At 42.2% G+C, this 13690-nt stretch overlaps 1 protein-coding gene across 5 annotated transcripts in view; it reads right to left on the bottom strand.

Moving 5' to 3' along the window:
- Positions 1 to 13690, bottom strand: part of LOC142582228 (dipeptidyl peptidase 9-like) — a 155207-nt gene that overhangs the window by 7266 nt on the left and 134251 nt on the right. For all 5 annotated transcript variants that reach the window (XM_075691678.1, XM_075691676.1, XM_075691680.1 and 2 more), the window contains one exon: positions 9991 to 10102. In XM_075691678.1, the coding sequence (XP_075547793.1) occupies positions 9991 to 10102 (112 nt within the window). The remainder of the gene's footprint in view (positions 1 to 9990; positions 10103 to 13690) is intronic.

Here is a 13690-nt window from a genome sequence, read left to right as displayed (position 1 = left end):
TCTGCTTGGTCCCACATCGTGCAGTTGCACGTACAGAGAATGAGACTGCCATTTGCTACCATGTTCCAGCCCCACGATCATGCTCTTCCATCCTCTCACACCTGCCTCAATGCTCGTGATTGTGGCAGTGATCAGGTGCTCTCATGCAGAGCGCGCAAAATTATCTGCAGTGCGAAATGAACAAGCACAACCGCTCGCGCGTGAGACCGTCACCGAAAGTGCACCACTCAGCCAAAACAAGAGAGAGAGAGAGAGAGAGAGAGAGAGAGAGAGAGAGAGATGGAAAAAAGAAGGCGAGGCCTGTGTCATATTTGTCACACGATCCTTTGGCTCTGGTATAGGAGGATGCAGAGAAGGAATTTTGCTTGTGGAGGCTAGACGAGGAAAGTGGAGAGATCGTCTATGTTGGAAGTACTGAAAACATGTGTTCATGCCACTTAAGATATTTCCATCTCTGCTATTAATGAACAAATTTGAAAATTTGTTGTGGTAGAACACTTCTTTGAGGGCACATAACAACTTCCAGCGTATAACTAAAATTTGCTAAGTGACCGGGTGAGGGGCCCTTTAAGTTTGGTACCTTTGTGTAATATATACGATACAGCTGGCCAGCTCTTGGCAACCAAACCAGTGTGATCACGCACAGTTCAGTAATCTCCATGCAGTGATAACAAAAAAAAAAAATTATGATCTTGATAAATGCGCATATGGCAAGATAAGCTTAAAGATATTGAGAAACACGCCCCATAGACTTTTTATAAAACATACTTTTACAAGAGACATAGTTCAGAGAGAACAACTTTATACAGTCGACTTCTGGTAATTCGACCCTGACGGAATACGCGAAATTGATTGAATTATCTGGTGGGTTGAATTAAACAAGATGCAGTAAAAAACTTCATTAACACCTATTCCTTTGGCAGTATTTGCACGAGCCTAATGAACACCCGAATCGAATCTATGCCCATTTTATATGTGTCCAAAGCAAAAATGACATTAAAGCTTCTAAACAATGTAGAAATTTAACGCCCACCCAACTTTTTCGCAAGACGGGCAAAGGTATACGTGTTTACACAATAACAGCTGGTTTCGTAAAGTCAGCTTCGCTGCACCGCGATTGCGTTATGCTGTAAAGCATACAAACGCCTCGAAGACTATTTTGGTTTGGCATCCGATTGCACCATGCATGCAATTTTCGACCCAATTTTCATTTAAAAAAAGGCGAGCATTAGAATCTGATGGATACTATAATCAGACATTGTGAGCTACAGTTATTGCTTAAAAATGTTTGTAGTGCAGGCCAAAAATAGGCGTTTTCAGTCGGAGATTACATGTGTTCGACGCATTCACTGTACCCTTAAACTATGCCAAGACAGACGCCGCCACTAAAGGGGTCACCATTGGGGTCAGGCACGTGCAAGCTGACTGGTAATGTGTGAATTAAGGATCGAAATAACGAAGTTTGAGCCCACAGACACGCACGGACGCAAGGTGTATCTTCAATCAGGATTGAATTAATCGAAAGATCGAATTACTGCAATTCTAGTGTACAAAAAAAAAAACTAGGCTCCTGCTATTGCAATGCTCTTAGACTTCACTACATTGCTGTTATGTAATTAAGTGCATTTGCTAACATAAATGGCCCATCAGTTGGCACGATAGTGAAGAAGCCCCGAAGCTCAGGCCTAACGATACATTTTGAAATGTGAAGCTGCCATAAAAGCCTGCACAGGACACAAACCCCAATGCAACATGACAGGCAATTTAGGCACTGCAAAAGGAAAAATAGTCACTCATATAATCTGACCAAAACATGGTTTAATGCGTAAAAGCTTTCATACCAGAAAGTAATCCAGGAAGCGTATCTGAGGTGAATCTTGTGTGTGAGATGCGAGCATGGATGTGACAACAGTAGCAAGGCAATGACAAGATAGTGTAATGACTGATTTTATGTACTCTGGAGAATAAACAACACAACCTATTCTCTTACACCATAAGTTGATCCTGCATGAGGTGCAATGTCGAATTACACCTCAAAGTGCCAGTTGCCATGAGAAAACAATGGGGGAAATTGGCAAGTTCTCACTTTAAATGAATTGTTGCTGTACAACATGATACACACAAAAAAAGACTATAAAAGTGTTAGCTTGCACAAAAGAACCAGTGGCATGATTATGCTGAAATGCAAACAGTGCTTGCATACCAGCATGGCCATGAGTGATAAGGCTCTTATGACACATACATCTGTTGCCTAATGGGTAATGCACCGGCTGCTGCACTGGGGGACCATGGTTTAAATGCTACGATCACACATGCAACTTCGTTTATTGAAGAGGCTCCAATTGAGCCCAGCCAGAAACTCGCCTACCTATTGACAAATCCCAAAGCACCTGGTAAGAAGCAAAGAATGCTTCACATTCGCATTATCCGGCATAGAACACACAACGCTAAACTAGGTGCACTATTTGATGCATACAAGCAGAGATAATTTATTGTTGCAAATAAAGAAGGTGTGCCAGCATGAGCAGCAGCCATGGGCACTGCTCGCAACATTGCTGCCAGATGACGAACGAGTCAGATGCCCGGGTCCAATCCCCATCATCGCTTGCTACATTTCAAGTGGTGCTGAAACCTACTCTGACGTCTGGCCCTCGAGTTCTGGCAATGGAACAACTTTGCACGAAGCACAGCTTCGTTTGGAGGACCACCACCAAGGCCATTTCTACGATCAACGTAGATGCTGACGACGCCCTCCTTGGGCGGGTGCTGCACCAGCACCTCGAGCTCGTTTTAGCGAAGCAGGTGCAGCTCATCGATTTCGACTGCGCAATACAAGTTACGCTCACACACGAAGACCTGGAAGCAGACCTGACCACAGCTTTCAAGTACAAACAAAAGACCAGCTTTAACAAGAAAAGCGTGTGCCTCGCCACCGAGCTGCGTCCACCAAACATTGCTGTCTCCATCGACTCCACCTCAAGTCCTACAGCACCACTTGCCTCGCCACCGTACCCAGCTGCCCCTTTTGTTTTCATATATTTTAGTGTGAAAAGGTGTCCAAGTTTTGCCGCTTTGATCGTGGCTCTAGATAAGGAGGAGGCGTTCTGATAGCTGTTTCCGATCTAATTGTCTCTTATCATGTTCCCATTGAGTCACCTTTTGAAATTGTTTGCGCATGCATGCGCATTAACCACTGTGATATAATTTTTTGCATTCGCTATCGGTCACCTAACGCTAGACATAATTTTTCTTCTAATTTACATGCTGTTTCGAATGCTACGAGGTGTGACACAAAAGAAACGAGACTAAATGTGTAGCTTGAAAAAAGAGTGAAGTTGGCAACAACTGTTTCGCTGACGTAATCCCACACTCCTCCTCTATTCATGCGTCCAGTTTCGATGGAACCGATCACGCCAGTTGGGAGTGCTGCGTCATCGAGTGAACATGTGCAACTGCATTCTGCCGGAAAAATGTCTTATGTAAAACCCGAACAGAGAATCAACATCAAGTTTCTTGTGAAACTTAAGAAATCAGCCACGGAAACATTTCAAATAATACCCGAGGCTTATGGAGATGTAACTTTGTCTCGTGCACGTGTGTTTGAATGGCATAAGGGGTTTTCAGGGGGAAGGGACAGTGTGGAAGATGATGAACCGTGCTGAACCAAAATGAACTGAATGAACCAAAACATTGCCAAAGTTCGTGATGTGATCAGTGGTGACCGAAGATTAAGTGTTCGTGCAGTGGTGGAGTTGGTTCACTTGGATAGGGAAGCTTTTCGACGCATTTTAACGGACGAATTACACATGAGGAAGATTTGTGCGAAGCCTGTTCCAAAAGTTCTGTCCGCTGACCAAAAACAGTGCCGTAAAGACATGTGTGTGGACATGTTAGAACGCATTGCAAACGAGCCAAATTTGTTGGAATATGTTGTAACATGTGATGAGACATGTATTTTTACCTATGACTCAGAAAGTAAGCGCCAGTAAATGCAGTGGAAGCCTCCAGGATCCCCAAGACCCAAAAAAGCATGCATGTCAAAATCAAAATTCAAGGCAATGTCAATTTTCTTCTTCGACAATAATGGAATTGTAATAATTTAGTGGGTTCCCAGTGGTCAGACTGTTAATCAAGACTACTCCATTGAAGTACTAAAAAGACTTCGTGCAAAAAATTAGGAAAAAAAGGTCACAGCTGTGGAGTGATGAATGGCTGCTGCACCACGACAATGCACCCGCTCACACGGCCTTATCTGTCAAGCAGTTTCTGACCAGCAAAAACATTACTGTGATGGGGCATCCTCCTTATTCACCTGATTTGGCTCCATGCGACTTTGTTTTACTTCCTAAAGTTAAATCTTGCTTAAAGGGAACCCATTTTACCTCAGTTGAAGAGGTTCAGGCAAAAATGGAGAATCTCCTGAAGGGCCCTCCAAAAACCTCGTTCCAGAACTGTTACGAGCAATGGCAGCACCAAATGCAGAAGTGTGTGAATGCTGAAGGGGACTACTTTGAAGGTGATGTCACAGAGAACTGATTCAGTAAGTACAATAAGTTATTGGACCAGTCTCGTTATTTTTGTGTCCCACCTCGTATTATTGTTCGTTTCCCTCACGCACCCATTTTTATTTTAGGTGACTTTAATTTCCCTAACATTGACTGGTCCGGTCCTTTTCCTATTCTAAATGAGTCCTCAAGTGAAAGTGCCACCTTCGTGAAGTTATGCTGTGATTTCAACTTCACTAAATTAGTCGCTAATCCAACAAGAGCTACTTTGTCCAGCGCTAATGTTCTTGATCTTATTCGAACAACAGCCTGATCTCGTGCATTCACTTGTTTTTTTACCAGGACTGAGTGACCACTGAGTTATTACCTTTAAATTAAAGCAGCTGTTAAATGACCGACCAGTGAGCCAACAATATAAATCAGAGATTATAAGGCTGATTTTTCAGTTATCAATAGTGAACAAGCAACCTTCCTGGAAGGCTGCATGTCCAGCTTTTATGAGTGCACTGTCAAGGAAAACTGGTCAATGTTTAAAAAGAAAGTTTACTGTCTAACAAGCAAATCTGTTGTGCTGCGGATCATCCGTTGCAAGCGAAGGTCACCTTGGTTTAATGCGTCCTTAAGGCGTTTTCAGAATAAGAAAAAACGCTTTTTCCGAAAAATAAGGTTCAGGAATGGTCATGGTGACTGGACCGCATATCAACAGACCACCCACAAATACAAAAATGCAATTAAAGACGCTAAGCACACTTTCGTTGGCACTACTTTGCCTGCTTTGTTAAAAGACGACCCCCCAAAAATTCTGGAGTGTTGCTAAGGGTGCACGCAAAAAATGTATTGACAATAACGGACGACAGTGGCGTTACCATTTCTCATTCGCAATGTAGTTACATATTCAACGAAGTATCGTATTTTCTCGCATAATGATCGCACTCTTTCATAAAAAATTGATGCAAATTCAGGGATGCAATCATTACATGGGTTAAATTTCCCGCGAAAAGAAAAAAAGCTTTTTGTTTCATCCCACATTTGCTATGGGATGACAACAGGTCAACGAACAGGCAGCTGCCACTGTAACAGTGTGGGACACCAAAACAAAAATGGCGGCCATTGGGACAAGCTGAACACGCCGAACGCAGTTTTTTTTCTTCCCATGAGTGCATAATGTGCATTGAAAGTTTTTTCTGTATCAGTAATGAATACTATCGTTAATACTGGTACGTTCGTGGCAATAACTTAGCCGTGTCCCCATGAGGGGACAGAAACAGAGATGGGCGCGCTTAGTTGCCAGTGACATAGAAACACATGGCGGGCATGCTGCGAAAATGCGGCATTTGTCTTCACCATTATCCTAATATGGCATGTTTCCACTAAGGGTGGGCGAATATGTTAGCTGTGTTATAAGTGTCGGCACATGAATAGGGTATGCTTCTAACATAGTGTAAACGTGGCTACTATCGTTGCCGCTCGCGATTTGTTGCGTGCCCACGAGTGCCAACGAGAGGAATCAAAAGGCACCTTTTTGTTGTTGTTGACCACAACCCATTATAAAGCCTACAAATAATAAAGCCAAGGCAAGTTTGGTTGTAGCTTTTTTTTTTTTTTTTCATGGAAGTGCAGAAAGTGATGAAAGGAATGAAATGAGGCATCTGCTTAAGAATATTTGGTGTGTGCATACCGCTTGATAGGTCTTGAACAGTCGTTCACATAGCATTCGACGGATGGTAAGCGTGATTAGCATTAGCTAGACTTGGCACACAACATATCGCTGGGGCAAGTTCGGGGTGCGATCATTACACGGGAAAGAAAAAGAAATAGAATTTTAACAACAACATTCAGGGGTGCGATCATTACGCGAGTTCAATTATTATGCAAGTGAATAGAGTATTTTCAAAAACATTTTTAGTTTAGTGGCATGCGGAGCGCCTGCCAGAATTTTGTGACGCGAACTTTCCTATAATGTATCCTGTAGTAATTGCTTATGATGGTATCGTTGGCCTTATTAACAATTTAAAGGTTTCGTCATCATGTGACGTCGATGGTGTAAACAAAAAGTTTTTGGAAAGTATGGTTGCTTACTCGCCAATTTTTTGTATGAACTTTTCGCTCAGGCTTTAAATTCTCGCGTGTTGCCTTGTGATTGGAAGGTGGGCAAAGTGGTGCCGTTGCTTAAATCTGGTGACACTCATTCTGTGCTAAATTATAGGCCAATATCATTGACCAGTGTCCCTTGTAAGATTTTTGAACATGTCATTTATTCTTACCTGGTTAACTTTCATGAAGCTAATTCTTTTATCACATCTCATCAGCATGGTTTCACGAAGACATTCTCCTGTGAAACGCAATTAATTTCATTTACTAATGACCTATTAGTAGCTCTAGACTTGGGATGTTATACTGATTGTTTATTTTTAGATTTCTCTACAGCTTTTGACCTTGTGTGCCATGAACTACTTTATCTTAGGCTCAGTAAACAAAATCTTGACTCTAACATTCTTGATTGGATAAAAAACTTCTCATTAAGCAGACAGCAATTTATAACTGCTAATGGATTCTTCTCTCCGTCCTGTCCTTTCAGTGGTGCCCCAGGGTTCTGTCCTTGGGCCCCTTCTTTTTTTAATTTACGTAGCAGAGGTAATTGCAGAGGAATTGCTGAGCAATTGCAGAGGTAACTCCTTGAATTCTTTCTTCACAGCTAAAACTCACAAACCTGGCATCCCTTTTAGGACCATTATTAGTCAGAACGGAACCTGGCAACAATGTGTCAGTTGCTTTCTACTATGTAAGCTTAAGTCGGTAAAAGTGAACAATCCCTTCCTGACAAAACAATCCCAAGAAGTTACAAACTTTCTCCAGAATAAGCGCCATGTCGGTTATACTTTCTCTGTGGATGTTGAGGATTTATTTTATTCCGTCCCTCAACCTGAACCTTTAGTTGCTGTGAAGGAGACTGTCGAAAATTCAGGCGAACTCCCTTTTCAGTACACAGCAGGAGTGTCTCTTGATGATTTTTTAAAGCTTTTAGAATTTTATCTGAGCAATTGGATCGCTCTGCATGGAATCGGCGCTTGAAAAGTTGTGCCCACACGAAATGCTTTTTAGCTTTGACAATCAGGTTCGCAGGCCTTTGGTCGCAGGCTTCCCTTGCTCGGTCCTTGTAGCAGTCACTGAAACCCTCCTCAAGAAATTTGGTCAACGAAGAATGAAAGCTGCACCTGAACGTGTGAAGACCAAACCTGAGGTCGTGCCTTACATTCATAAGGTTTCACACAACCTCAAAAAAGTGGCCAGCAGGCACAACGTGCCGCTTGTTTTTTCTGCGCCAAACAAGTTGACGAAGCTGTGCCCTCGCATCTGCAGTGACGGTCAGCACGGTTGGAAAAAGCAGCATGAAAATGTCTTTGTCAGGTGTGCTCTAGGAATGGTATACTTTATTCCCCTGTCCTGCGGCAAGTGCTATATCAGGAAGACGGGATGTTGCCTCAATGACCGCTTAAGGGAACACTTTCAAAACTTAACAAAACAAGACAAATTTGCGAATTTAGTTTCGCATGTGATGGTTTGCGAGTGTGTGCCACGGTTCAAAGAAGCAAAGGTTCTGGGCAGAAGTGCAAGCGCTAAAGCTAGAGTTTTGCTGGAAGCTTTCCACATACAAAAAAAAGGCGGGTCTGTGCATCAGTGATGTTTCAATAAATTTGTACTCGGCTGAGCGCACACTTATGGAGAGATTTGAAAAAACCATAACATATGGCTTTTCATCAATTGGTCATGTGTTCACTTCTTGCTGCTTGGGTGTTTTATCATTTCACTTCCCGTGACTGTTTGGGATATTGTGATAAAGAAGGCTGGCGCAGTTTGGTTGTGCGCATATGTCGTGGATCTCTTTAATATTGAACCCTTTTCAAAAAATAAACCAGTTGTCAGTAGCGTTTCCTCATCGTCGTGTCATCTTTTCACCGTGTGTGCGTCCTTTTTAGCGCTACCATCAGTTTTAAAGAATTAAGAATATTTCTGATTGGTATAACACATGAAAATGAAACTCAACGCGACGAAATGCAAACGAATGAAAATTTGTCATAAACTTTCCACTAACGCTTGTAAGTATAACATAAAAGGTTCCCCTCTCAAATAAGTGACTACTTGCATATACTGAGGGGTCCACATTAATTCTAACCTGCCTTGGCAACCAAACATTAATTACATTGTCAGTAATGCTAACGGCATGCTTGGGTACCTACGCTGTAATTTTTCAATGTCCCTTTCTTCTATTAAACTCCTTCTTTATAAAACTTTTGTTCCTTCCAAACTTGAATATGCATCAGCTGTGTGGGATCTATTTACTGAAAGTCATATTAGTCACCTTGAAGCTGTGCAGAATCGTAGCGCACGCTTCATTTTTTCCAATTACTCCCATCTTTCCAGTGTTTCATCTATGAAAGCAGTGTTACAGCTTCCATCCCTTTCCTTACGCAGGAAAATAGCACGTCTCTCCTTATTTCATAAGATTTACTACTATAACCCTCGTCTCAAGCAAGGATTACTTTCCCACCCTTCATTCATACCACCTCATATTGACCATCGTTATAAAGAGTTTGTTCCTCATTGCCACACTAACCAACACTTTCATTCTTTCATTCCTCAAACTTGTAATGATTGGAACCCCTTGCCCACCTCCACTGCATCTATTACAGACCCCAGTGATCTTAAAAATGCACTTGAATATGTGACCTGATATTTGCTTCGTGTTTTTTTTATTTACCATTTATTGTTCCCACTCCCTTCTGTAATGCACCTATGGGTCCTGAAGGTATTCAAATAAATAAATAAATAAGTAAATAAACACAGGCACATAGGTAAATATGCTTTGCATTAAAGAAACCTAGTACAATGTTCAGTATTTCATGGTAATTTAAACTGTTCTGTCATGCACCATTTTACCTGCACTCATTAAAAGGCTATTCATCATGCTGATGCCATTTTTAATAACACTCATTCAAAAAATAATTTTTATGCATCAAGAAGGTCAACGTTTGCTCTGATACTATTAGCACTGCAGGGTGCCCAACTGCTTTCACATTACAGTGACCCTCAGTATTTTGTCAGTCCACATGTGCCAAGACACACAACCATCACTAATGATGCAAGCCACCGCAGGCAAGTTTTCCACATGGATGAAAAAAGATATCAAGGGTGCAACACAACTGCACCCAGCGAGCTCAGTAACATAGGTGTTGCCCTTGCTGTGCTGAGTCCAACCCAATGTGCTTATGATGACCAGAGAAAAATAGAAGAGCACGTGCAAGAGATATTGCGTGGTTCCTCTTAAATAACAGGTTACCAAAGGCCCAGACTTTGCATTCCAATCCTAGTCAGCCTCATGCTCAGCAGCAGGATGCCACCACGGAGTCAGCTGTTTCATAGTTCCTCTAACTGCCAAACGCTGCCCACTTATCTAAATGGCAAAATCTCCACCAAATCAACTAACCATGCGGCCTTTGATATGCGACTCAAACTCAATGCCCCGGTGCCGTGATCCTCGGCAATCCACCACCACAACCGCATAGTTCTCGGAGGCCAGAAGATGCTGCCGCAGATGCCTGTAACAGAAGAAAAGAATTCTAACATGCTTTGCAAGTTGGCACAGAATGAAATCAGCTGTAGTGCTAATTTCAGCACCACTCTTATTTTGAAACAAGAAGCTTTAACATGCGATGAGAGGGTTGGGAGTTCATAAATCACAGAACCCCAGGTTCAGTTACTTGTTCAGTTTTTATGTCAGGATAGCCGATGCCACTATCATCGCCACAGTACAAGTCTAAATTAAAAATTGTGGGGTATTACGTGCCAAACCCACTTTCTGATTATAAGGCACGCCATAGTGGAGGGCTCCGGAAATTTCGACCACCTGGCGTTCTCTAACGTGCGCCTAAATCTAAGTACATGTGTGTTTTCGCATTTCGCCACCATCGAAATGCGGCTGCCGTGGCCGGGATTCGATCCCACGACCTTGTACTCAGCAGCTCAACACTATAGCCACTGAGCAACCACGACGGGTACAGTACAAGTCTGGCAACATTACATGTGAATAGTACCAGTACGCCAGAGTGCCATCCAACATCTTGCAAGCCGCATGCTCCTTGTAACATGTCGTACATCATACCAGTACGTCACACCAGTACAGTCAACAACCGATAATTCGGACTCCACAGGGAACATAAGTAAGTCCGAATTATCAAATGTCTGAAAAAACTCATTATCATTAGTCTATTTTATGTCCACTGCAGGACGAAGGCCTCTCCCTGCGATCAACAATTACCCCTGTCCTGTGCCAACCGATTCCAACTAGCACCCGCAAATTTCCTAATTTCGTCACACCACCTAGTCTTCTGCCATCCTCTACTGCGCTTCCCTTCTCTTGGTACCCATCCTGTCACCCTAATGGTTGAACGGTTATCTAATTCGCGCATTACATGACCTGCCCAATGCCATTTCTTTCGCTTAATGTCAATTAGAATATTGTTAGTTAGTGAGTTAAATGGGGTTTAATGGCGCAAAAGCAGCTGAGGCTATGCTGCGCCAAACACGAGGTGTTTTAAAATCCAGATTATGAAGGAAAAGGCTTTGTTAATCTATATTTTATGTAAAAAGCCAGTGTCATCTAGAAATTTACGGACGTCACATAATGGTACTAGTGGATCATCACGTAAAATTTGAGCAGGGTGTAAAGGTATGTGTAGTTGATATAATTTGTGCAAAAGTGTTCGTTTGTGTGTTTCAGTCTCCGTACATGTGAGTAATATGTGCATAACTGTTAGTGGCTGTTGCTATTTCTCGCATGTTGGTGTGTCTTCTTTCGTAAGTAAGTAATTGTGTGTGCCCAATGCGTAGTAGGCATAAAACTACTTCGATGAACCGCTCCTGATGATAGCATGACTTCCACTCGCCAACTATGGGTTTCATGAGATGTAGCTTGTTGTCGGCACAACGGTCCCATTCGCGTTGCCATTTTACCATGAAGGCTTGTTTAATTGCATGGATGCTATCATTATATGGGAGTGTCGTGTTTGTAATGTCTTTGTGTGCTGCCACCAATGCACATCTATCAGCTGCTTCGTTACCCGGTATCCCAACATGGCTTGGGACCCAGCAGAAATGAATTGACCTCCCGTATTCGTTAAAAGCCACCATGTTTAAAATGTCTCCAATCAGGGGTTCACACTCAGATTTCAGATGTAGAGCATTCAGTGTGCTTAAAGAATCTGTGTATATGACTGCATTTGTGTGTTTATCAGCGATAATCTTTTTCACAACAACCCAGATGGCGTAAACTTCGGCCGTGAAAACAGAAGCGTGTTGTGGCAATCGAATACTTGTTCCCCAATTTTCCGTTACGGCCCCCACACCCATGTGATCTTTTGCTTTAGAGCTATCAGTGTAATATTGCATGTTATTTTTATATTTGTCCTGAAGTGCACGGAATTCTTGTATAATGTGTTCGTGTGGGATGTCTGTTTTCTTTAGATATGTTAACGTCCAATCACATAAGTGTGTGAAATCGTACCACGGGGGCAATCATTGTGGTTTCTTGGCAACCTGGAGGACTTCGTGGGGAATGTCATAATCCCGACAGTATTGCTCATACCACAGGACAAGTGGCCTTATCACGTTCGGTTTATTTGTGTAGTGTAAGCGTGAGTTGCATTGTGTGAGGATGTTGTAGCATATGTGTTGCGGTGATGACTGAATTCTGAGTATGTAGGAAAAAGTGAGTAATGCTCTGCGCTGCTGTAAGGAGGGTTCATTACACTCGACATATAAACTTTGAATAGGTGAAGTTCTGTAGGCACCACTTGCCAGTTGCAGTCCAAGGTTATGTACTGGATCAAGTCGTTGGATGTAGGACTGTCTGGCTGAGCCGTAAACCACGGAACCGTAGTCTAAAAGGCTACGCACAAGAGACCGGTAAATACGTAAAAGACAGGTTCGGTCGGAACCCCCGTGCTTATGAGATAAAACTTTGAAGATATTCAATGCTTTATTTCCCTTAATCTTTAGTGTTTTAATGTGGGCTAGGAAGTTTAATTTGGTGTCAAAGGTTACTCCTAAAAACTTATGGTCTTGTTTCACCGGCAGTATGACGTCATTCAATTTTAGGGCTGGATCGCTGTGTAGCCTTCGTTTCTGAGAGAACAAAACAGTAACTGTTTTCTGTGTGGAGAAACGGAAACCACTTTTGTTAGCCCATTGTGTAAGTTTATTTATTGTGAGTTGAAGCTGCCTTTCACAGGTTAGCAAATTTGAGGCACGGCAAGCCACTTGGAGATCGTCTACGTATAAAGAGTGCATAAGAGACGACGGTATGAGCTTATTAACTGAGTTCATTTTTACTATAAAGAGTGTCGTGCTGAGAACACAGCCTTGTGGAACACCATTTTCCTGTTTAAATGTATGTGATAGTACTGAGCCCAGACGTACCTGAAATGTTCTATTAGACATAAAATCAGCTAGGCAGTTCAGCATTTTACCCCGGATTCTGAGGTCAGCCAGGTTTCTTAAAATTCCATATCTCCATGTGGTATCATAGGCTTTTTCTAAATCGAAGAAAACTGCAATGCAGTGTTGTTTGTGTAAAAATGCATATCGAATTTCATGTTCTAGACGGACAAGATGGTCAGTGGTTGAACAACCCTTTCTATATCCACACTGATGGGGGTCAGTAAGGTTTCTTGATTCTAAAATAAATGAAAGTCTTATATTGATGATGCTTTCATATGATTTTGCCAAACAGCTTGTGAGGGCAATAGGTCTGTAGTTGCTTGTGGATGTGGGGGATTTATCAGCTTTTAGAAATGGAACTACTATTTCCTTTTTCCATTCTTCCGGCATTATGCAAGATTCCCAGATTAAGTTAAAAAATTTAAGGAGAGCATTTACAGATGCTTGAGATAGATGAGCCAGCATGGCGTAGTGAATACGGTCGTGACCTTGCGCTGTGTTTTTCCCTGCAGAAAGAACTGTTTATTTCTTGTTGTGTGAGGGGGGAATTGTACGGTTCATTTGATGCGCCAGTAGTGGGCAGCTTCTGTTTTTCATCAGACTGTTTGTATTGTAAACATTCCTTTGTATAGTTCCCTGAACTGGATACATCACGGAAATGTTCTCCAAGTATATCTGCCTGTTTTTGT

The sequence above is a fragment of the Dermacentor variabilis genome, chromosome 5, assembly GCF_050947875.1.
Source record: "Dermacentor variabilis isolate Ectoservices chromosome 5, ASM5094787v1, whole genome shotgun sequence".
In the NCBI taxonomy this organism is placed as follows: domain Eukaryota; kingdom Metazoa; phylum Arthropoda; class Arachnida; order Ixodida; family Ixodidae; genus Dermacentor; species Dermacentor variabilis.
This window is presented reverse-complemented; position numbering and strand designations above follow the sequence as displayed.